The sequence below is a fragment of the Zootoca vivipara genome, chromosome 11, assembly GCF_963506605.1.
Source record: "Zootoca vivipara chromosome 11, rZooViv1.1, whole genome shotgun sequence".
NCBI classification, from domain to species: Eukaryota; Metazoa; Chordata; class Lepidosauria; order Squamata; family Lacertidae; genus Zootoca; species Zootoca vivipara.
In genome coordinates this window covers 6,854,690-6,880,101 of record NC_083286.1, presented here as the reverse complement: position 1 = coordinate 6,880,101, position 25,412 = coordinate 6,854,690, and the positions used below count along the sequence as shown (strand labels likewise).

At 43.8% G+C, this 25,412-nt stretch overlaps 1 protein-coding gene across 1 annotated transcript in view; it reads left to right on the top strand.

The window, feature by feature from the left end:
* Positions 1–11,442: 11,442 nt before the first annotated feature.
* Positions 11,443–25,412, top strand: part of FRMD3 (FERM domain containing 3) — a 125,285-nt gene continuing 111,315 nt past the window's right edge. The window contains exon 1 of the mRNA XM_060280078.1: positions 11,443–11,859. Within this exon, the coding sequence (XP_060136061.1) occupies positions 11,710–11,859 (150 nt within the window). The 5' untranslated portion in view covers positions 11,443–11,709. The remainder of the gene's footprint in view (positions 11,860–25,412) is intronic.

Sequence of the window (25,412 nt, the reverse complement as noted above, 5' to 3'; positions counted from 1 at the left end):
CTCTGATGCCACTGACGCAATACTTGGTGGGGGAAGTTCTCCGAGGGCAGTGCTTAATGAGAATGCCAGCCTCTAGGCACCAACACAGTGCCACTGATGTTAATTAAACTTTAATATGTAGCATAAAAGAAGTGAGGGAGGAATGCATGACTGGTAGAATTTAAACCAGAACAAATTTATGACGAAAGACCAGATCTCCTCCCCCCCCCCGATTTTGTTTTTGAAGCATTCCAACTTCATCTAAGATACAAAATTCAACAACAGAATTAATCTCCAACAAAATTAATCCTATCTTTTGATCTTCTGTTTTATCAGCTGGAACTTACTTTATTTCAGCATCAGTTGGAATTACAGAACCTTTTAAAAATGAAAAGTGACAAATGGAAAGCCACTTGTGCAACACAACTTCCAATTTCTGTTCTTTCCCCTCCAACTTCTCCTCCAAATTTGCTCCCAACCTTTCACAGCAGACTTGGGTGATGTGCCGAAGCCTTATGTTTCGCATGTTGGGTCTCATTCACAGATGGAGGGCTCTTTGATCCATGAGAGGATGTGATTTCTTTTCGTTGATTCCCCTTCCTTTCACAGCCCAATGCACACACACCCCAGTCTGCTCCAGAGGATTGGAAGACACTTTGGAACACCATGAGTGCTGGTATGGGAGACGGCAGCTCTCCTCCCTTTCCATTCATGGAAACCACTGCATTAAAGAGTCCTCCATGAGTGGAGGGATACCGTTGGTTACAACTAGCTGCATATAAACTCAGAATGGCCCTTATTCTGATACTTATCTTGCACACATGTTCTGTACTTAAATAAGTATCAATGGTAGCTGAAGCCATGCAATTTATACTCTCACTTGTTGAGTCTGGGTTAGTTGAATACAGATGTTCTATGCAAGCTGTTAGAATGTCCTCATGTTTCCTCCAGCTTCCTCCCCTGCCTCCATCCACTATTCTTGCCAGAGACAGCTGGGATGGCTGCCTCTGCAGAATATGCAACTACCATAACTGCATATCAGCTACCTAAAGCATACAACAAAGTAATTGTTTCCTAAATGCAGTTTTCCATGGTAAATCTTTGTGGATATGATTAAATTTATAATCATCTGCCAAGGGTGTCCAGAAACATCAGAGGAGTGCAGGAATGGAAGCCCAACTCTGGTCAGAAGTATCATTTTTCCCACTTTGACTGCTCTTAAATTCTCTGCATAAATGTTGTATGTATATTTCCCTCCCTGCAAAGTACACATTAAGGACCTGTGTTCTGCATTACAATGAGAGCATTACTCCTGCCGTATCTGAGAAAGAGAATGTTGAGCCAGATTTGAGTATTGTGAAAGTGGCTTGATAGCACAGAATAACTCCTGTGAAATAAGCATATTTAATTGGTACAGAAAACATGTACAAAATAAATATCTCTGTATAACACGTGACACCGGCCATTATTTGCATTCATTTTGTATCATATACTCTCAGAGCACCACATTAATTCAAATGAATTCAGTGACTCTCTTTCAGCCCCACCCCATGGCTCCTTTTACCTATGTGAGAATCCAGCATCTAGCACATGTTTTCCCACCACCACAGCATTGTGATGAGAGATTATGTTTCTGTGGAACTTCTGTCTTCCTCAGATGTTTTCCAAAGATATAAAACTTACTCCATTTGGTGATAGATAGCATAATGTTTCAGCCAATCCTTGTGTTAGAAAGATCCACTCTATTCCTATTGGGGTGGGCACCTTCGGCAGCCACTTCCCAGGATTCTTTGGGAGAAGTTGTGACTCTTAAAAGTGCTTTGAATGCATGGTGTAGATGTGACTTAGAATGCAGTGCCTTTATTCATTCAGTCCCAAACACTGAGGATCCTACATGCTGCCTTACTTTTGAGGTGACCCAACTTGTGTGTAAATATAGACTCCATCACCTCATCAAATCTTTAATGTTTGTTTGCTTTTTCAAAGTACCATCCTACCATGTCAGTAGCCGTCAGTGGAGTGGACCAGAGCCATGGAACCACCTGCCTGACATTGCCATCACTGCAGCTTATCTCGACTATGCTGCTGTGAGGCGGTGCGGGGTGAGATCAGGGCTCTGGGGGGTGCACTGCTGAAGTCAATCTGGCAATCCTACATAGGCCTGGGCTTCATGTTTCCCTGCTCCAACCCAATGTTATTCAGCTAAGCTGCTGCAATGCCGGTATAGTAAATGGTTAGATCCAATAACGAGATGAGACAAGGCTGAGTTCCCCAAAGGCCAACCCCGGGCGGAGCTCTGGAGCCTGTATTTATTAGCAGCAGCTTTGACAGGTAAACATTAACTCACGATGTAACTTCCAGCCAATCACAGAGCAAACCTCATGCATAAACATGTACAGGTACAGGTCACTTCCTGCCAACACCCCAAACTTTCCACCATAGAGGAAAGTGGTGGACTGCACACCCCTCACATCATGTACCCCTCACATGTCTCACTCATCAAACATCCCCCTCCTTCTAATCCTGTGATCTCCAGTATTTTTCCAAGCATTCTGCCTGTTTCCATTGTTTCTACCTAACCCTAATTTGACCCATCCCGGTCTTCCCCTGTCAGCCTGCTCCAACCAGTTCAATCCCCATCTCTCCAGATTCATCAAGCCTCTCCCAGTACAGCTGACCCATACCTTCACCTCCTGACCTGTCACTGTACTGGCTTGCCAGTATTACTCTTCCTAATCTTAGAGGATTGGCGGGTATGCCACGCCACTTTCCTAAAACAACCCCACAGCCGGTATTGGGACAGCAGCTAATAATAATAATAATAATAATAATAATAATAATAATAATAATTTTATACCCCACCCATCTGGTTGGGTTTCCCCAGCCACTTTGGGTGGCTTCCAACAAAATATTAAAATACAATGGTCTGTTAAACATTAAAAGCTTCCCTAAACAGGGCTGCCTTCAGATGCCTTCTAAAAGTCTGGTAGCTGTTTTTCTCTTTGACATCTGGCGGGAGGGCGTTCCACAGGGCGGGTGCCACTACCAAGAAGGCCCTCTGCCTGGTTCCCTGCAACTTGGCTTCTCACAGCGAGGGAACCGCCAGAAGGCCCTCAGCGCTGGACCCCACTATAATGGTCGCTATTACTGCTTTATTACTGGTCCCATTAAAGCTGTAATGGGATGCAATCTCAAAAATGACAGAATGATCTCGATACGAATCCAAGGCAGACCTTTTAACATCACAGTAATCCAAGTTTATGCACCAACTACCGGTGCTGAAGAAAGTGAAATTGACCAATTCTATGAAGACCTACAACACCTTCTAGAAATGACACCAAAGAAGGATGTTCTTCTCATTACAGGGGATTGGAATGCTAAAGTAGGGAATCAAGAGATAAAAGGAACAACTGGCAAGTTTGGCCTGGGAGTTCAAAATGAAGCAGGGCAAAGGCTAATAGAGTTCTGTCAAGAGAACAAGCTGGTTATCACAAACACTCTCTTCCAACAACACAAGAGACGACTCTACACATGGATATCACCAAATGGGCAGCATCGAAATCAGATTGATTATATTCTCTGCAGCCAAAGATGGAGAAGCTCTATACAGTCAGCAAAAACAAGACCTGGAGCTGACTGTAACTCAGATCATCAGCTTCTTATAGCAAAATTCCAGCTTAAACTGAAGAAAGTAGGAAAAACCACTGGGCCAGTAAGATACAATCTGAATCAAATCCCTTATGAATACACAGTGGAAGTGAGGAACAGGTTTAAGGATTTAGATTTGGTGGACAGAGTGCCTGAAGAACTATGGATGGAGGCTCGTAACATTATACAGGAGGCAGCAACGAAAACCATCCCAAGGAAAAGGAAATGCAAGAAAGCAAAATGGCTGTCCAACGAGGCCTTACAAATAGCGGAGGAGAGGAGGCAAGCAAAATGCAAGGGAGATAGGGAAAGATACAGGAAACTGAATGCAGATTTCCAAAAAACAGCAAGGAGAGACAAGAGGGTCTTCTTAAATGAGCAATGCAAAGAAATAGAGGAAAACAATAGAATGGGGAAAACCAGAGATCTGTTCAAGAAAATTGGAGATATGAAAGGAACATTTCGTACAAAGATTACCATAATCAAGGACAAAAGTGGAATGGACCTAACACAAGCAGAAGACATCAAGAAGAGGTGGCAAGAATACACAGAGGAATTATACCAGAAAGATATGGAGGTCTCGTACACCCCAGGTAGTGTGGTTGCTGACCTTGAGCCAGCCATCTTGGAGAGTGAAGTCAAATGGGCCTTAGAAAGCACTGCTAATAACAAGGCCAGTGGAAGTGATGATATTCCAGCTGAACTATTTAAAATTTTAAAAGATGATGCTGTTAAGGTGCTACACCCAATATGCCAGCAAGTTTGGAAAACTCAGCAATGGCCAGAGGATTGGAGAAGATCAGTCTACATCCCAATTCCAAAGAAGGGCAGTGCCAAAGAATGCTCCAACTACCGCACAATTGCGCTCATTTCACACGCTAGCAAGGTTATGCTTAAAATTCTACAAGGCAGGCTTAGGCAGTACGTGGACCGAGAACTCCCAGAAGTGCAAGCTGGATTTCGAAGGGGCAGAGGAACCAGAGACCAAATAGCAAACATGCGCTGGATTATGGAGAAAGCTAGAGAGTTCCAGAAAAACGTCTACTTCTGCTTCATTGACTATGCAAAAGCCTTTGACTGTGTCGACCACAGCAAACTATGGCAAGTTCTTAAAGAAATGGGAGTGCCTGATCACCTCATCTGTCTCCTGAGAAATCTCTATGTGGGACAAGAAGCTACAGTTAGAACTGGATATGGAACAACTGAGTGGTTCAAAATTGGGAAAGGAGTACGACAAGGTTGTATATTGTCTCCCTGCTTATTTAACTTATATGCAGAATTCATCATGCGAAAGGCTGGACTAGATGAATCCCAAGCCGGAATTAAGATTGCCGGAAGAAATATCAACAACCTCAGATATGCAGATGACACAACCTTGATGGCAGAAAGCGAGGAGGAATTAAAGAACCTTTTAATGAGGGTGAAAGAGGAGAGCGCAAAATATGGTCTGAAGCTCAACATCAAAAAAACCAAGATCATGGCCACTGGTCCCATCACCTCCTGGCAAATAGAAGGGGAAGAAATGGAGGCAGTGAGAGATTTTACTTTCTTGGGCTCCTTGATCACTGCAGATGGTGACAGCAGTCACGAAATTAAAAGACGCCTGCTTCTTGGGAGAAAAGCAATGACAAACCTAGACAGCATCTTAAAAAGCAGAGACATCACCTTGCCGACAAAGGTCCGTATAGTTAAAGCTATGGTTTTCCCAGTAGTGATGTATGGAAGTGAGAGCTGGACCATAAAGAAGGCTGATCGCCGAAGAATTGATGCTTTTGAATTATGGTGCTGGAGGAGACTCTTGAGAGTCCCATGGACTGCAAGAAGATCAAACCTATCCATTCTTAAGGAAATCAGCCCTGAGTGCTCCCTGGAAGGACAGATCGTGAAGCTGAGGCTCCAATACTTTGGCCACCTCATGAGAAGAGAAGAATCCTTGGAAAAGACCCTGATGTTGGGAAAGATTGAGGGCACTAGGAGAAGGGGACGACAGAGGACAAGATGGTTGGACAGTGTTCTCGAAGCTACGAACATGAGTTTGACCAAATTGCGGGAGGCAGTGCAAGACAGGAGTGCCTGGCGTGCTATGGTCCATGGGGTCACGAAGAGTCGGACACGACTAAACGACTAAACAACAACAACAACAATTACTGCTTTAAAAATATTTTTAATAAACATTCTTAGAATTGGTCTTGAGGTTTGGCACATGTCTGTGACAGGCTCAAGGGATGATGTTTCCTCCAAAGTGCTTAGATTGCTTTGGCTCCATGCTACCCATGCATTAGAGATCCCTGCCCTGCAAGAGACAGTGAGAGTGAGGCACTCTGGATGTTGCCTTGCCTAAGTCAGCAATGTGCTGGTATCGTTCTGGACTTCTGGGAAGAACCCATGACTGTTTAAAGTGGAATGAAACTGCTTTAGATGTGTAGCGCAGATGAGGCTCAAATGTGTACAGTGGTACCTTGGTTCCCAAACTTAATCTGTTTCGGAAGTCTGCTCCAAAACCAAAGCGTTCTAAAACCAAGGCATACTTTCCCATAGAAAGTAATGAAAAATGGATTAATCTATTTCAGATTTTTAAAAACAACCCGTAAAACAGCAATTTAACAAGAATTTTACTATCTAACGAGACTGTTGATCCATAAAATGAAAGCAATAATCAATGTACTGTACTATAAAATAAATAAGACAGTATTGTAGATGATAAAAATTTAAATTAATTTTTTTTCACTGATGATAGTCATTGTTTGGATGGGGGGCTTTTATCCATTTCTGCAGTCACACAATCAATCAGTTGAACTAGGTTCCACACAGTCACAAAAACGAAGTCACAAGCCAGTCCCATAAAATGAAGAACAAGTCACAGTCAAAAAATTGAAAAAAGCGACACAAACAAAAATGCAAAAATAGCAAAAACAAAAGCTCCAAATATCACTTCTGTGTTGCGTGGGTGCTTGGGACTCAACAGCCAACAGACTCAAAATGAAGCCTCTGATTAGCGGGGGACTCAATTTACAAATGGAACACCCTCAACATGTTCAGCTTCCAAGGCAAAGTTCACAAACTGGAACACCTACTTCCGGGTTTGCAGCATTCTATTGCCAAGTTGTTCATAAACTAAGCTGCTCTAAAACCAAAGTACAGTACCACTGTATAGGATTGCAGTCTAATTCTCACAGACAGCAATGAGGTGGTAAACCTGTATCTTAATAGGAGTGGGGGAACATTCCTACAGATATTAAACTGTCATGCTAGGCTAGATTAAAATCCTCTCCCTGACATTATCATCTACATAGAGCATGAATAGCTTAGTTGGTTAGAGCATGGTGCGGAGAATTCCATGTTTGCAGGTTCAATCCTTGTATGGGACAGCTGCATATTCCTGCATTGCAGGGGGTTGGACTAAATTATCCTCCCTACAGTCTAGTTCTACTGTTAAGAAACATCTGCTGAGAGAATTAGATCTCTGTAATGCAACCTTTCAAATCAATGCCTTACATTTATATCTGTGCTCCTTCGCAACAGTTTTATTTTTTAAATGCATTTTTAAAAATGTCATTACATCAGGCATAGGCAAACTCGGCCCTCCGAGTTTTGGGACTACAACTCCCATCATCCCAACTAACAGGACGAGTGGTCAGGGATGATGGAAGTTGTAGTCCCAAAACATCTGGAGGGCCAAGTTTGCCTATGCCTGCATTAAAGGTAAAGGTAAAGGGCCCCTGACCATCAGGTCCAGTCGTGTCCGACTCTAGGGTTGCGGCGCTCATCTCGCTCTATAGGCCGAGGGAGCCGGCATTTGTCCGCAGACAGCTTCCGGGTCATGTGGCCAGCATGACAAAGCTGCTTCTGGTGAACCAGAGCAGCGCATGGAAACGCCATTTACCTTCCCGCCAGAGCGGTCCCTATTTATCTATTTGAACTCTGATGTGCTTTCAAACTGCTAGGTGGGCAGGAGCTGGGACCGAGCAACGGGAGCTCACTCTGTTGCAGGGATTTGAACCACCGACCTTCTGATCAGCAAGCCCTAGACTCTGTGGTTTAACCCACAGTGCCACCTGGTAGACACCTGAGCACTTAATAGTTGTAATGTCTGCATTACATTACAACTATTAAGTGCTCAGGTGTCTACTCAAGTTTCATGCTAAGAGCAGAGAAGCTCAATGTTTCTAGTTGAATTCTGATGTTGAGGTCTGTTTTAGAGGACCAAAGAGGATTGAAGCCCCAGTGTTTGTGGACTGTAGTGATGAGATGCAGCATGATAGTATATCTGATTTTAGCATGGTGCAGATGTGTTTTAAGAGTATGCCTCATTTCATGGTTTACATATTTGATTTCGTGCAACATTGCATATAGCATATTTGGGCTTTTTTACTCCTTCTTGGGCTCCTATATTATGCACATTGTCTGAGCAGAAGGAATTTGCTGCTTTATCCTCCTTTTGAAATGTTTATTACATTGCCAGAATTGCACAGATGTGCACTTGTGCGATGTTGGGAAAATGTGATTGTGACAGCTTTCAAATTACTCCATTAACATCTTGATTGCCACTGTAATTAGCAACAATCTTGTGGTTTTGGAGTTCCACAATATGAGTCCTACAAGTCAGTGACTCACTGCAAATTTGTTTTGTTGATAGTTCGACTTAGGTAAAAGTAGGAAAAGGCAGATGATAGACAGATATGTACACTCCATAAAACTGTGAATGACCAAGGTATACTTACTGATTTATTTAAATAATTCGTAAATGATGCACCATTTGAAAATATTGAGGCAGTGTAGAAAACAAAAAGATAAAAACAAAATATAAGATTTTAAAAATGCCTTAAATCCATCCATAAAACAGATATGATAAGGGAGAAAGTTGGATGGCCAAGTGAGTGAGAAAGGACACACTTGCAGAACCATAAGGAGAATAATAATTGTGACAGGCTCTTCCAGCGGTAGTTCTGGACAAGCACAGTGGTAATAACTGATTCCTGGCTATGCTTATACAGTAGTAAGGTATCGATGGAGACCAGGCCTTAAAACTGCACCTATCAGTAGTATAGATCTTAGGAGCAGCTGATCTTTCTCATAAGTATCTATCTGTTCTGCTAATTATGCAGATGCACGAAATGCCATACCTCTGGCCCACATCTGACCCCCCTGGGGCAATCCTCTCAAGGCCTGCACACAGTCCAGCAATTCTGACTGTTCAGAGAAAGCCTTGATGAGCAGCCACAGCCTGGAGATCTTAAATTGCTCCTCCAGATTTAATGCAATTAATTATTGTATATTATTGGGATCATGTATAGTAAAACCAGCACTTTATTAAATATTAACAGAAGCAGAAGTAATTAGCTTTTTATCCTTTCCAGTCTGCTTTTGCCACTCTATCCTGAATTCACCAGGACATGGTTAGGTCTTGATTAATATACTAATATATAAATTGTTTACTGGAGAAGGGGGTTTAACTGTACATTCCTCTCTCCCTTTCTTAATTACTTTACTATACAGTTGTCTGCTTATCACATCAAAGGAGAAGTGCACTGAATTTAAGTGCTTCTCTTCATCCTTATGCTATTTCCTGACTCTTTCCCACAGGTTGGTAAGGTAACAGCTGAAGATTCACAGTATGAAGCCATGACCCCATTCTTCCAAGCCTGATTTGGGTGCCAAGAAAGGCGCCAAGGAGCTAATAATATCAAGATTTACATCCTTCCACTTGGCATAACAAGTCATTTTTAGGAACTGGGAAAGGCCTGCCCCCAACAGCTGCCAAACCTATTGTGTCTACGTGTTACTCAAGTGCAACAAAGCAACTAGATCAGATGAAGGATGGGGTAGGGGACAGGGAGGAGAAAATTGAGAGGGTGCAAAAGAAAATGACCGGTAGACTTTTTATTGTATTTTACATCATACCTCTAGTTGCGTTAGGTTCAGGTTGTGGATTTTTGGGTTGCGAACCTGGCAAACATGGAAGTGTATACCTCCAGGTTTTTCCGCTTGCACACCAGAAGCGTTCTGCACGCGCAGAAGCGGCTCTCTACTTACCGACTTTTCAGGGTGAAAATGGCACCCCGGAACGGATGGCGTCTGTAAGAAGAGGTACCACTGTATTTAAAATATTTCTGTACCTGCCCTTACATTCAAAATTCCCAAGGCAGTTTATAAGAACTAATACAAATCACTTTAAAAACAGTAATAGGCAGTACCGAAAATGATCTGTGTGCAGGGGGTTAGGCAGAGGTTAATAAAGCCTGGGGAGATAAAAAGGTCTTTGGAAGGAAAAGGAGGAATGAGTAAAAGCTTATTTATTTGGCACGGAGAGCACTGCCATACTCACTGTGTTATAAGCAGTGGTGCTCCTTCCCTGCCTGCTCCACAGAGCTGTGAGTGCCATGCAGCCTGCCCTGTGCCCACTATGTCAACCTGTTGCAGTGACGGACTCTTGTTTTGTTAGCAGTGGAGTTTCACCTGCCAGTCTGGTGGGCCTCTGTAGTGTGGTCTAGTGGTTAACCTCTCCTATAGGCTTGCTGCACAGATAATGGAGGAAAGAGACATGCATGGGGAAAGATGAGGTAGAAACCTAACAAATTACTAAATAAAATAAAAAAATTTCCTTCAGTAGCACCTTAAAGACCAACTAAGTTTTTATTTAGGTATGAGCTTTCGTGTGCATGCACACTTCTTCAGATACACTGAAACAGAAGCCACCACACCCTGGGTGTGCATGCACACGAAAGCTCATACCAAAATAAAAACTTAGTTGGTCTTTAAGGTGCTACTGAAGGAATTTTTTTATTTTGTTTCGACTCAGACCAACACGGCTACCTACCTGTAAATTACTAAATGCATAAGATGGGAAGGGTGAACTCTCATCCTTGGCCTCAGGCGGCAAAATGTCCTGCACTAGCCTTCAGGGGAACAGGGTAGAGCAGGAGACTTTCAATCTCAGGCTTGTGGGTTTGAGCCCCATTTGGACAAAAGATTCCTGCATTGCAGGGGGTACTTGGACCAACTGTACAATTCTATGAAATGCAGAAGCCCCATTGATTGTCACCCCCCCCCCAGTTTCCCGAAAGCAGTAGCCAAGGGAAGTGTCCCCCAAGCGACTGGGTCCCCTCTGGGTCTCTGCCTGGACGCCAAGGGGAAGAGAAAAGGCAATGAAGGGATACTAGACGACAGGATGGAGACAAGAAGAGGCGAGGAAGCGAATATGCGACGGAGGGAAAGTGGAGAAAACGAAGGAATGAGGGGAGGAAAGAAAAGAAAAGTTGAGGGAGGAAAATGGGAAATGGCGCAAGAAAGGGGGTAAAGTATGAGGGGTGGAGTGGGGAAGGCTGGAGGAAATAAATCTGGGGCTGGGGTGGAAGAATTGGAAAGGACGCGAAGAGGAGCAGCAAAGGAGGAAAGGAAAGGGACGAGAATCAGGAGGAGGCTGAAGGAGAGGCAAAAGGAAGCGAATATGAGGAGCGAGGGGGGAGAGAAAGGGCGAGAAGGGGAAGGAGAAGGAGCGAGGGGCGAAGGCGAGGGCGGGCGCCCGAGGGAGGGGCAACGGCGATAGAGAGAGAGAGAGAGAGATGGCCGGGCGGGGAGGGAGGGAGGCTGAGGGAGGCGCGAGAGAGAAGAGCGAAGCCTGACGCAGCGGCGGCGGCGGCAGCGGCAGCGCAGTGAGCAGAGCCGTCCCCACCGCAGCTGTGAGCGCGCGACAGGCGCTCCTCCTTCGCTTCCGGCGCGAGCGCTGCGAGCGGCCCCCATTAGGCCGGGACAGGAGCTGCCTTGGGCAAGGGGGGGGGGCAAAGGGAGGAACTCGGGCGGCGGGGACAGCAGCCTCCTCCTCCGCCTCCCCTTCTTCTGCGCTCCGCTCCTCCCGCCCCGCTTCTTCCTCAGCATGATGTTCACCCAGCAACAGCAGCGGGAACCACCGCCGCCTCGGGCTTGAGCCGCCCGCCGCCTGGCGAGGGAGGGAGGGAGGCGCTCGGTCCCTCCTTCCTTGGCTCCCGGCGGGGTCTCCTCCTCCTCCTCCATCTCCCCTCCCGGCGAGGAGGGGCCGAGGCAGCAGGGCTGGTCGCCGGGCCCCCCCGCTCCGGACTGCGGTGCATGTTCGCGCCCTGCGAGTGCGTGAGGCGAGGCGGCAGGAGGACCATGAAAATGATCCGGTTCCGGAGCTCGAGCATCAGGTCTTTGAGCCAGGAGATGAAGTGCACCATCCGGCTGCTGGACGACTCCGAGATCTCCTGCCACATCCAGGTGCTTCTACCCGGCTGGGATGCCCTGGGCTCCGAGGAAGGGGAGCAGGCAGCCCACCCCTTCCGACCACGCTCCTCTCTATGCAAAAAGGGGTGCTGGCTGGCGGACGCCCCGCGGCATCCCTGCTGGCTTCGTGCCACTGCCACCCCCTTGCCCTCCTGCTGGCTCTCAAACTCTCCCTCTCTCGCGCACAATTCCCCCGAGCGCATTCAGCGCAGGGAGAACTTACTCACAGGCGAAGGGTGGACCCTGGCGGAGGGCTGGGTACCACAAGGTGGGTGGGTGGGAGAGCCGCTGTTAGAAATGGAAGATTAATGTCCCCCGTCCCCCCCGCTGTGCTAAAAAAACCCCTGGAAAGTTAACCCAGGAAGGGCCTTCCCAGGCTACTGATTTGCAGCGCAACGATTCCATAGCTGCTGCGCATTCCTTGCGTGACATCCAGACGTACTTCCTCAAGAAAGGTTTCTGCTTTGCAGAGGCTGCAGCTCTGCAATAGCAAAAGCTGCACGATATTGTTGCTTTTGGGGAACGGGAGGGATGCGATCCCTTTTCCCACTCAGAGGGGCCATTGTGAGTTGGGGTGCTCTCTGGATAGCATGGATGGCACAGCTCCGGTTGGGTGATGCCCGTGACAATGCAGATGACCCGAGAAGCAACTTTTCTTCATTTATTAGTTGTGTTGTGTTTTCTACTATAGGAAACTTGTGCATGCTGAATTGGACTCTTGGTCTGTCTGGGTGGTACCGATGATCCTGAGTCAGGGCGGTCAGCACTTTTTATTTTTTAAGAGTTGAGCACTGCCTTACTGTGCTGTTCAAATGTGTACAGAAGTAGTCATGTAGTCCTTTGAAAGAAATACATAAATAAAATGTAAGCATCATTAGAGAAGACTAAAGTATTCTGGTGATAAAATAGTGTGCCAACAATTTTTTGCTCATTGAAAACAGGCTGCTATGGATAGAGGTGGACTCTTGCTGTACTACTTTCCTTATATGCTCCAGAATGGTGTATGGTATTTCTAGGGACATAGAATTCAACGGGGTGCTGGAAGTAGCTGAAGTGGAAGAAGCTGCTGTATTTGGAAGGCTTGTAGACTTCATCCTACTGTGGGGGAAAGCTGGGTGGCTGGTCCTGTTGCACAGGAGGTTTCAGAAAAATAAGGCTCTATGTATGGTGTCATTAGAGATATTGCAGCACAGTAATTCTCAGCCTTTAGATGCTTACTTATATTTACATTTTGCATCTGTATATCAGGATGGTTAGCTGTATGCAGAGCAGCTTTCCGTTTTTCCTGTGTGGTTAAAAATAAATAAATCTCGAACCAATACACAATCCAGCAACTGAATTAGGAGCTAGGGAACCCCCTGGCAGCAGCTCTAGCTGTGTTCGGTAATAGAAAAATATTTATGCTGTTTGTGGAGCTTAAGCAAAAAGAATGATCAGCGCTGGCAACCAGACGGAGAATGTATAGTTGATTCCTGACAGGTTAAATCAATCAATGAATGAATTGATTCCATGGAAATAAATTTTGTATATTATTCCTTTTTGAGATATTGAAAGGAGTACAATATAGCTTATTAATTAATAAACATAAGAAAAGCCAACACTCGCTGTGCAAGGGCCATTTTTAGTTTTCTCATTTTCATGAGCTCTTACATGAAAACCAAAATATCATGGAAAAATAAATATCCCAGCAAATTAAAACTAATTATCACTTATTGATCAACAAAACATTCAGTTGATTAATCTACGAGCCTAACTGATGAAAGATTTCAGTTCTGTTCTAGAAGGAATGTGTAGGAAACAACCTCTGCTGAGAGTGGTTGGTAGACTGCATTTTTCAATGCCTCTCTGACAAGTGGAGATGGACAATACAATTAAGAATCTATTAACCTCTTCCTCTCTCTTCATTTCTAACTGCCAGGAATTTTATTCCTGTATGTTGTGCTGTTAACACACCCCAGTGGCTTTTAACTGGAGGATTTTGTAGCAGGCTTCATGAAATACAGTAATGGCTGGAATCTATTGAACATGAAAGCTACTACCTAGTTCCCCAAGGGGGGAATAGATTAGTGAACCACTCTGCACTATATAAGGATGCGGGTGGCACTGTGATCTAAACCACAGAGCCTAGGGCTTGCCAATCAGAAGGTCGGTGGTTTGAATCCCTGCGACGGGGTAAACTCCCATTGCTCGGTCCCTGCTCCTGCCAACCTAGCAGTTCGAAAGCATGTCAAAGTGCAAGTAGATAAATAGGTAAGGAAGGTAAACAGCATTTCTGGGCGCTGCTCTGGTTCGCCAGAAGCGGCATTCTCATGCTGGCCACATGACCCGGAAGCTGTCTGTGGACAAACGCTGGCTCCCTCGGCCAGTAAAGCGAGATGAGTGCTGCAACCCCAGAGTTGTCCGTGACTGGACTTAACGGTCAGGGGTCCCTTTACTTTTATGCACTATTTAGAAATGGCTGACTGAGGGTGTATGGTGTAGAGGAATTTAGTAGGAAAACATTCATTTGATATATGTGTACTACAGAAATGTTGATTTGATAGATTGCCAGAGAACTCTAACATGAAGTGGTGGTGGTGTTGATATATTGGTCATTTAAAAAATAGAGTACATATCTGATAATGTTCAAGATGGTTTAGCACAAGTAGATACTTGAAGCAATTTGAATAAGTCTTTCTGCCTCCATGGAAGAATATTTTGAAAGAGATAGTTGTTTCTTTGTTACTTGCAGAGGTCTGGAGATATTAAGTAGGTGAGGCAATATAGCTTCAATCACTAACTTTTGTTTTTGTAAGTATATGTAAATGTCTATGTTTGATAGCATTTTTTCATAGGGCAGAAAAGAAAGAATTTGCAGTTATGACAGCAAATTTACTTATAGCAGATAAGTAACAGTTAACAGCTTGGAGTTTTCTTAGTACATCAAACAGAAGAAAGCTGAGTACACTGATTGGGAGGGGGCTATCAATTGCTGTACTGACCCAAGAAGCTGATGCCAAAACAAAGGGTTTGATCCTGTCCTTTGTACATAAAGATGGGTTTAACTGCAGGGAATGGACCATTCCTAGGTTTCCTCATCACAGTTGGATGATCAAGGATAGGAGGCCAAGAAGACCGTTTTCACTTACTGGATGATGGAGAAGTGGGTGGGGATATATTGACCTGCAGTCTATGCTGGCTGGCCAAAGTACACACCCACGTGCATTGACCTCTGCTCTGTTTTAGCCCCAATCAGGTATATAATATGGACCTGCAGTATCCCTTCCTCACACAAACCAATCCCCAATTGATTAGACTGCCAGTGTATTAATTACACACTGCAGGAAGGAATAGCCTTGGCTGCTGGACACCATGGTTGAGGTATACGGTCATTACTTTGCTATGGCTGGCCAGGAAACATATGCATATGATACAGTAGCAAGTGGGCTTCCATCTGTATACTGTGCCTAGTTGAGGGGCGGGAGTCAAAGGATATGCGCCTATTCATATTTGTTGTCACTCTGCACCATGCTATCTATAAATATGGGGTAGAATATGGATCATGCTCATAACATGGTGGAGGGGATGACCCAGCTTGGGTATTTGGTACAGCAGCAACGGCTAGGGAGAGATAACCATGAAACTTCATTTTCCTTTGCCAGAACACTTCTCGACCCTGGGGCAGGATTTGAGGACCTGCGTCTGGTGTTGGGCCAACAAGACTAACAGGGGATGCAGCTTTCCCTGGCTTCTGATACCAGTTGAATGATTACTGGTTACTCTGAGTGTAAAAGTTGTTTTTTATTAGATTGCTTCAGGAGGAGTTATGGGGCAAGGTGCTAGCAGTATGCTGATGACACTCAGCTCTATTTCTTCATAGCATCCAAATCAGGTGAGGCTGTGCAGTGCCTGGGCCAATGGTGGTGGGATGGATGAGGAAAAAGAAGCTGAGCTTGAATCCTCACCAGTTGAAGGCACTGTGGGTCAGTAGTTCCTGTGTTTGGGAACTTGGTCAACTGCCTACCCTGAATGTATCCATGTGATGGTCACCTCTAGGCTTGATTATTGTAACTCGCTCTACGCGGGGCTGCCCTTGAAACTGACCCAAAAACTCCAGCGGGTGCAGAATGCCGCGGCGAGACTCCTTACGGGATCCTCGCCATGGGATCACATTCATCCAGTGCTTTACCAGCTGCACTGGCTCCCGGTGGAGTACAGGATCAGGTTTAAGGTGCTGGTTTTGACCTTTAAAGCCTTATGCGGCTTAGGACCCTCGTACCTATGGGACCGCCTCTCCTGGTATGCCCCGCAGAGGACATTAAGGTCCACAAATAATAACATACTGGAGATCCTGAGTCACAAGGTGGTTAGGCTGGCCTCGACCAGGACCAGGGCCTTCTCAGTACTGGCTCCGACCTGGTGGAACGCTCTGTCTCAGGAGACTAGGGCCCTGCGGGATTTGTCATCTTTTCGTAGGGCCTGCAAGACAGAGCTGTTCCGCTTGGCCTTTGGACTGACGCAGTCTGACCCGTGGTTACTCTCCCCTAAGGTTTTATCTTATAATGGTTTTATCTTACTTGTAGATTTTTAATTTTAAAATTGAATTTTAACATTATATTAATCTGCATTTTAATTGAATTGTTTCTTTTATACTTGCATTGATATTTTTGCTGTTAGCCGCCCTGAGCCCGGTCTTGACTGGGAAGGGTGGGGTATAAATAAAATTATTATTATTATTATTATTATTATTATTATTATTATTATTATTAATGCAGCTGCACTCTACTTGAAGGAGCAGGTTTGCAGTTCTGGGTAATTCTGGAGCCAGCTTTGTCACTGGCATCTCAGGTAGCCTCAGTGGCTAGAAGTGCCTCTTACCAACTATAGTTGGTACAACAGCAGGCACCCCCAAACTTCAGCCCTCCAGATGTTTTGGACTACAATTCCCATCATCCCTGACCACTGGTCCTGTTAGTTAGGGATCATGGGAGTTGTAGGCGAAAACATCTGGAGGGCCGCAGTTTAGGGATGCCTGTACAACAGCTACACCCCTGCTAGACCAGGAAGGCTTGGCCACAGTTACCTTAAGACTGCACTGGTTACCTTAAGACTGAATTAGTTTTTTGTGCAGTTAATGCAGAATACTGCACCACAATTGTTGACAGGAGCGAGATCTTGTCAGCATGTAACACCTGCGCTCAGAGATCTGCACTGGTTGCTGATTTGTACTGGGTCAGGTTCAGAGGGTTAGTATTGGTAGGTAAAGCCCTTAAAAACTTGGGACCCGTCTGTCTGCGAGATTGCCTTACACCCTTTTGCTCTGTGAAACTGGCACTGTTACAGGTGCCACGTAATAACTGTTATTCAGTCATAAGAAATCGATCTTTTAATGTGGCAGAAACTACACTGTGGAACTCCATGCCTATTGACAACAGGCAGGTGCCTTCACTTTATTCTTTTCGGTGCCCGCTAAAACTACCGTATATTCCAGCGTATAAGACGACTGGGCGTATAAGACAACCCCCAACTTTTTCGAACTGCTAGGTGGGCAGCTTTCGAACTGCTAGGTGGGCAGGAGCTGGGACCGAGCAACGGGAGCTCACCCCATTGCAGGGATTTGAACCGCTGACCTTCTGATCAGCAAGCCCTAGGCTCTGTGGTTTAACCCACAGTGCCACCTGGGTCCCTGATTTTACACATTATAAGTTACATAAATAATTTTTTCTGACTTGTGTTATTTATATTCATGTTGCAGCCCATTACCAGCAATTCAGAGTTTGGATTCTCTTTTGGGGGAATTCTCCTATCGCATGCAAATATTTGTGTGCTGCTATTGATAAAACAACCACGGAGGCTTGTGTAAGCATCCACTCTTTACGCTGCCCGTATAAATCTAATGACCTTAGTGGAGTCATTTGAGGACACTTCCTGACATTTTATGCTAGAAGAAAAGACATGTATTTCAGGAGGTTCATGTTCTGGTAGCTCCAGCTGGTTCTGTTCCATGTGGACTAAATTCTCTGCAGATAGTGCCATGAAGCATCATGCGCTGGCATGTGTTCACTGACAGGCTTCCAAGAGGGTAAATGAATATGGAACTTGCCTCAGGTTTAGTGGAATGCCAAACAATAGGAGGAACAGTCTCTGAGACATTGTATGTACATCAACAATTATTTCATAATGGAATGTTAATAGTGATGATCTCAAAGCTTACATGAGAAAGTGGGCATTAATGTCCTCCATAATGCCATTAAATGAAGCATTATTAGAAAAATAAAGTAAAACAGTCTCTAAATATAGGATTTGAAACAAGCTTTTCAGGTGTGCTTGTTTAGCATTGCATATTACTAGACTGTGGGCAAATTCATGTTTATGCACATAGAGAATATGGGATTTGGTGCTGCGAAGGGAGAGATATTTTGGAAAGTGAGCATGAAGTGACTGGCTTCCATCCAGTGCAGACTTACCGTATATTATCCCTATACAGTGGAACCTCGGTTTATGAACACCTCGGTTTATGAATTTTCGGTTTATGAACGCCGCGGACCCATCTGGAACGGATTAATTCACTTTCCATTACTTTTAATGGGAAAGTTCGCTTCAGTTTATGAACGCTTCAGTTTATGAACAGACTTCCGGAACCAATTACACCCATGTTTCAGTTTATGAACGCTTCAGTTTAAGTACTCTGCGGACCCGTCTGGAACGGATTAATCCACTTTCCATTACTTTCAATGGGAAAGTTCGCTTCAGTTTATGAACGGTTACTTCGCGGACCGTCTGGAACGGATTAATCAACTTTCCATTACTTTCAATGGGAAAGTTCGCTTCAGTTTATGAACGCTTCAGTTTATGAACAGACTTCCGGAACCAATTGTGTTCATAAACTTGCTTAGATGTGTGTGTTGTTAAATATAGAAAACTGTTAATTTCACAGTCACGAAGTCATTTCAAAAAGAAAAGAAGCAGGAGAGCTGTGAAACCTGATATTATAGTACATGGTGCTCTTTGGTTCAAAATATTCTGAATTACCCAGACTGCTTTCAAGTGCCCTTCAAAGCCTCTGTAATAGCCTAGGGACAGCAGCCAATAGGTGCTTCAGAGTCTAACAGTACTTCCCTTTTAAGATTTTGATTTACCCGTTCCAACCAGAAACACCACAAACGACTAACTTTCAAAGCATCCTTATGCTGTCGTTTAGCATTTTATACCAATAACCTTTCAAACCAAACATCTGCGATGACTCTTTTTTGTAGTGCATGTGAAGTTCCAGATAAACACTTATTCAAAAAAACCCCTCTCCAACATTATAGAAAGTATCACAGCAGCATAAGGAGGTATAGCTCAGTTGGTTGAGCATGAGACTCTTGAGTCATGGGTTCGAGTCCTAAGTTGAACAAAATATTCCTGTGTTGGACTAGATGATTCTTGTGGTCTTTTCCAATTCTACAATTCTATGTTTCTAATATTAAATCAAAGTAGCAGGCTATTAAACACACCAGAAAGGACATTATTGGTTATGTGGGATGTCTTTAGTTTATTCTTTTTTGAAAAGCAGCAACAGCAGTATGCCCTCTCTCCCCAGTGTAATTTTTTTAGTGTTCCTGTGAAAGTAGCACTAGCACTGGAATCTAAATGTTCTTTGAAAATTGGATCTTAGGCACTCACTAAGGAACGTAGTGCCTAACATGGGTGATGATGAGGACTCCCTTTGTGGAATTACTGAGTGGGCTGAGGAATGTCGCATATGAATCAGGCTATTACAGATTCTAACCAGCTGGTTAAAAGGCAAATAGCATTATCATATAGGTTATTGCATGGCTTAGGGCTAGATTTCTTGACCAAAGGTCAACATTCAATATGCTGTTTTTTCATACATGGGACTTGATGATTAGCAATTAGGTGAACCAGGCAAGTGGCAGTGGAAAGGGTCAAGACCCATGGCAAGACTTAAGCAATCTTTCTGATGACATAGTTGCCCTGGTGTTTGATTCCTTTCTTAAACCCCCTTGGGACTCGGCTGCTTTGCAGCATCGTTGAGTAAAACTGCAATGGCACAGCGGAAAAGGGAGACAAGTAGAATGAAAAATAGCCTGAAATCATAATGGCCACAGTCTGTAACATGCAGGCTCTTTGTAAAAGATGGTTGACCTGCCTGACCAAACACAAAGCTAAAAGGATTTCAGTGAAGATTTAAAGAGAAATTGTAGACAGACGTAGCTTAAAGCAGTGGAGGATTTTAAATCCTTTTTTTCCAGTCAGGTTGGCAGATGTCTGCAAATACAGGAATTAACAAATCAAAGACATTATTATTATTATCTGAAGAAGTGTGCATGCACACGAAAGCTCATACCAAAATAAAAACTTAGTTGGTCTTTAAGGTGCTACTGAAGGAATTTTTTTTATTTTACTTCGACCCAGACCAACACGGCTACCTACCTGTAACCAGAACTATGGAAGGCACCACATTGAGCCGCATGAAATGGAAGTCCATCAAAGTATCTGAAGAAGTGTGCATGCACACGAAAGCTCATACCAAAATAAAAACTTAGTTGGTCTTTAAGGTGCTACTGAAGGAATTATTATTATTATTATTACTACTACTACTACTACTACTACTACTACAGTGGTACCTTGGTTTAAGAACAGCTTAGTTTATGAACAACTTGGATTAAGAACGCTGCAAACCCGGAAGTAGGTGTGTTTTGGTTTGTGAACTTTGTCTTGGAAGCAGAACATGCTCCACTTCCTGTTGAGTGTGTTCCATTTGTAAATTGAGTCCCCAGCTGCTATGGGAAAGCACGCCTTGGTTTAAGAAAGCTTTGGTTTAAGAACGGATTTCCAGAACTGATTAAGTTTGTAAACCAAGGTACCACTGTATTATTATTATTTGAATTTATATACCGCCCTATACCCGGATGGTAAGTTTGCCAAACCCATGAAGAATACATATATTTCAGTGCCTGTAATATAAAGACCTTAATCTAGGGTGGGCAGTCTTCAAACTTGTAGGATCTTTTTCTTTTTTAAAAAGAAATTGGTGGCCCAAAGTCCGCCAACTAGAACCAGGTGCACAGCAGTAATTGGTGTGTGTCCCAAAGGTGCTATTGAGGGCGGTGAATTCATGTGACAAGGGTTTTCAGTCCTCTCCTTAAGAACTTGGGGGGGGGGGGAATGCTTCATCCCTCCCAGCTGGTGTGCCAGGTATGGGAACAGGTGTACACTTAGAATTAAGAAACAGAATGCCTCTGGGCATGATTCTATGCTATGGTATTCTGTGTGCTCAGCCCAGGAATTTGTTTTCAGTACCACAGCTTACAGTCATTCCACTCCCAAATTTTTAAGATTTCCTGTTTTCCTGGGCCTTTCAATTTAGATTTGGACCAACATACTTAGGTCGCTTCCAGAAGACTTGTTTATTGAGCATTCATCCTGATTTGTTTGCAGGGAGATTAGACAAGGTTGATTATTTAGTGAACATTCGACCTGATTTGTTTGCAGGAAGGCAAGACCTTGTTAAATCAAAGCAAGTGTTACCCCACACTTTCCACTGCACCCCCATCACTTTTCTTATCCCAAAATTCCGGTCCTTTGGGGAAGCGTGTTTGTTGTGCAAGTCCTCCCAATCAACCTGAATTTGTGACTCAACCTGAATTTGTGACTCAAACCCCCCAAAAGTGGCAGCCTAGAAGTGCCCTTGAGTCTCACTGCTCTTTTGAAGAGGGCCTGCCCTTTGTCCCACCATGAAGGCCAGCCAAGAAGTGCTCCTGACATTGACGGAGGGCAAATTTATAGTGTATAGTTTAATATCAAACAACACCAAACTAAATATAAAGCATTCAGTGCTTGGTGTTAATGTTGCTATATTTCTTGGAATCCACTTTAGATATATCAACAGGGCTGTGTAGATTCTGCACTTTTTACCCAGGTTAAGAAAATGTGACCATATTTGCTTATTCTGCATAACTTAATCTGCTGCTCCTGAATCTTGGGCAGAGGCTTCTGAGATTTCATGAGCCCCATCCAACACACTTTCAAGAACATCATCTTGTTTGTTTTTAAATAAAAGCTGTGGTTTTCAGAAAGTTAAATTCCATGTCAGTACCAACTTCTGTGCTTATGAAGTGATCCAGAGCTGCAAAATGCACAGCCACGCATATAAATAATTCAAAGTCATGTAGCTTTTTACATTGTGGGGAATGCAATTCTGTCTTCTTTCCATTTCCTCTCTCATTTTGTAGACTTAATTCAAACTACTGTCTTATGGCTGTGTGTGAAGAGAAGTTTTGTTTTGTTTGGAGAATGCACAGCTTAGCTGCCACCACCAAATTTAAAATAGAGGTTCTTAAGGAATTTGACAGCGCCACTAGTTTCTGTGGTTCAGGAGAATAAGCCCTGTTGAGATCACATTTAATCTGGCAATGGAGGATTTCCTCACAGTCTATATATATTTAAAAATGTAAAAATCGTGAAACTGCGTTTTCCACTTTTCTCCGTAACCGCTTGACCGATCGTCCTGAAATTTTGACACAACGATCCAGGCCACTCCCCGAGCGTTGTTGGGGACAAAAATCCCTCAAATCACACACCTGGGCAGATATAGACCTGGTTTTCCACAAAGTCAAACAGCGCCCTCAAGTGGCATAATACCCTCCTCCACCCCCTCCCTTCCTGTGAAATCTAAGCCACACCCACAAGCCAAATGACATCATCAACCAAGCAACTGAAACCACCAAGGCGGCCATTATCAGACAGACTAGGCCGCTTTCCAGACTAGGCCAAGTGGAGGTAGGGGTCTGCCTGGAGGGGATGCGGGGAGAGGGGGGCGAATAGGGAGCAGGGATAGGTAATGAGTCAGAACAGGGTGGGGGGAGACACAGGGATGAAACCTGCCCTCTCCACAGTATCTCACCACGACTCAGGGGGACTCTGAGGCTCAGGGGGATCTGAAGGGGGGCTATTAACCCTCCATTTCACAGACTAACACACAGCAACGCGTGCAGGGCCAGCTAGTAGTTAATAAATTTGCTCTAGAATATCTGGACTGTAGGGAATTCCCATCACAGATGGTAGAGTGATCCAATCTGCCTACCCACTTTCCAACAAAGGGGACTTAATGTCTTTTTGATTATGTGCAGTCTGACAGGTGTTGTATATACCAGTGGTTTAGCAGCTTGCTCTGGGAATTCTTCATGCAGATCAGCCTCTTGGCATTCATCACCCAGCTCTTGTTCCAGACTTCCTCCTCTAGTTTCTCATTCAGATCTGTGTTCCATGCCAGGGTGTGAAACCTGTATTTTCTAATGAAAACATCTAATAAAAGTAATACTTGAATGAAAGGGTTTTCTGGGTGTGTGTCTCCAACTGATTTACAGAGAGCAGGGCATTTTTGTAAGCCTCTTGGTGTGGGGGAAAAATCTGATTTTATTAAATCATCATAGATCATGTTTTCAATGTTTATATGGAAGCCTAACTTTATTCCTTGCTTGATCATTTGTAGCAATTATTCTGTGTGATGAGGTAGGTTGCCTGGTTTATGTTATGTATGCTAGCCTAGTTGTAAAACACACGTAAAAAACTCTCTTGACCTCCTTCAGTAGCAGATGTTGCACCAGAGTTGTGCTTTCATAAATATAACACAGTAGTATTTAACATTCTTATAGGTTCGTTATAGGTTATTTCTACTCATTCTGCTGTGATTGTATGTTTAAATTGTTTTCCCTTAGGGGCAACCTGTGGTGTCAAAAATGAAAATGTAGGATATTGTTTTGATATACTGCTAGTTATTGTAGAATTAATGTGAAATTATTTAGCTTTCTATTGGTTTTATGCAGTTTTATTATGTGCAGTTCTTATCTTTTCCACCCAGATTTTAATTGTTTAAATGTTCATTTTTTTAAAAAAAAACCCCCAAATAATATAATCAATTACATTTGATGGTACATTTTCAGAACCATTTCCTGTAAACAGAGTCTCGGCAGTGCACCTGATACCTGTTAGTACACACTGCTCCGAATTACACATAGACTGATCTTTTCAGCTTGCAGTGTATCCTACTGGGCAGGAAACTATTTTGGAGGCAAATGTAGGATATGATGACCTTTGGTGCCCATCTAACTCTGTTTCTGACATTAGTGTACCTTTGAAGAATACACTCTATGCCATTTCAAAAGCCAAGTTATTTGTCTGCAAAATGGAACTTCTTATTATGTGTGTTCTCTGAGCCCTTTATTGCAGCGGGCAAATGACACAGTTGACGTCTATCATTTTCAGCTGCAGAGTTACTATTGTAATCGCCTACTCAGAGGATCAATAATTGTGTCATTTCCTAACTCCCAGTCTCTCTCTCTCTCTCTCTCTCTCTCTCTCTCTCTCTCTCTCTCTCTCTCTCTCTCTCTCTCTCTCTCTCCCTTCCCTTCTGAAGAAGTGTGCATGCACACGAAAGCTCATACCAAAATAAAAACTTAGTTGGTCTTTAAGGTGCTACTGAAGGAATTTTTTTATTTCCCTTCCCCCCGCCGACCTTGAGCATTCATGCCTGTGATATGTTCTTTTAAAAATACATATTTAGTAGTATGTGCTAGGCTTCGTATCTTATGGACAGGTTCTCTTAAAAATTAGTTCCCTTTCTCCAGAATCTCTTATTCGAAGTACCTCCCCTTAAGTGATGCTTCATTGCAGCATATGTTGACGGCAGCCTTGAAGCACAAGGCCACTGGTAGCTGGGAGATGAACCCCACTGTAAAGAGGTGACAGTTTGAGAAACAAGGAAGAATAGGAGGACAATAATGGGCATAGAGACCAAGGGGGCCCATGGGTATGTGTGCAGAAAAGTGCCTTTGACATGGGAAACTAAAGGTTAAAGGATTATGCAGACAGCACAGCAGGCAGGAGATTTAGTGAATTTATATTTATCCTGCAAGTGATGTCAGAACCTCAATAAACAAGAAGTCCGATCTGCTGTGACAGTTAGCTCTTAAATAGTAGCAATATAAGAATATAGAGTGGACATATTTAAAGATTGCTGCTGATGCATGTCTTGGTAGACTCAAACCCCACTCTTTTCTCAAATAGCACACAGAGTACAGCATTTCCTCTTGCCCAGTTTTAGTGCCTGCATGTTTGTAACTTATATTTATCAACAGGATGCTCCACATGAGTCCATATTTTAGGATGAATTGGTCAAGCTGAAACTGTCCCCAGAGCCAGTGAGAGAAGAAATTATTGAGCTCTGAAAAATTTGTGCCCATATGCGGTGGTTCTCTCTCTCTCTCTCTCTCTCTCTCTCTCTCTCTCTCTCTCTCTCTCTCTCTCTCTCTCTCTCTCTCACCTCCACCTGGGTTCCTTCAGGAGGAAAGGCAGGATATAAGTGTAATTAAATAAATGGCATTTGATATGTAAATGGCACTTTGATATGTAAAGAAATAAGCAAATGGTGATGATGCTAAGTTTGCAGAGGAGTTGTTGTTGTGTCAGTGGTGCATCTGCTGGTTTGCTCACTGTTCACATGGATTGGCCTGCAGGTGTGATAAGCAATCTGAAGAAATTTTAAGTGAAAAGCTGGTCAT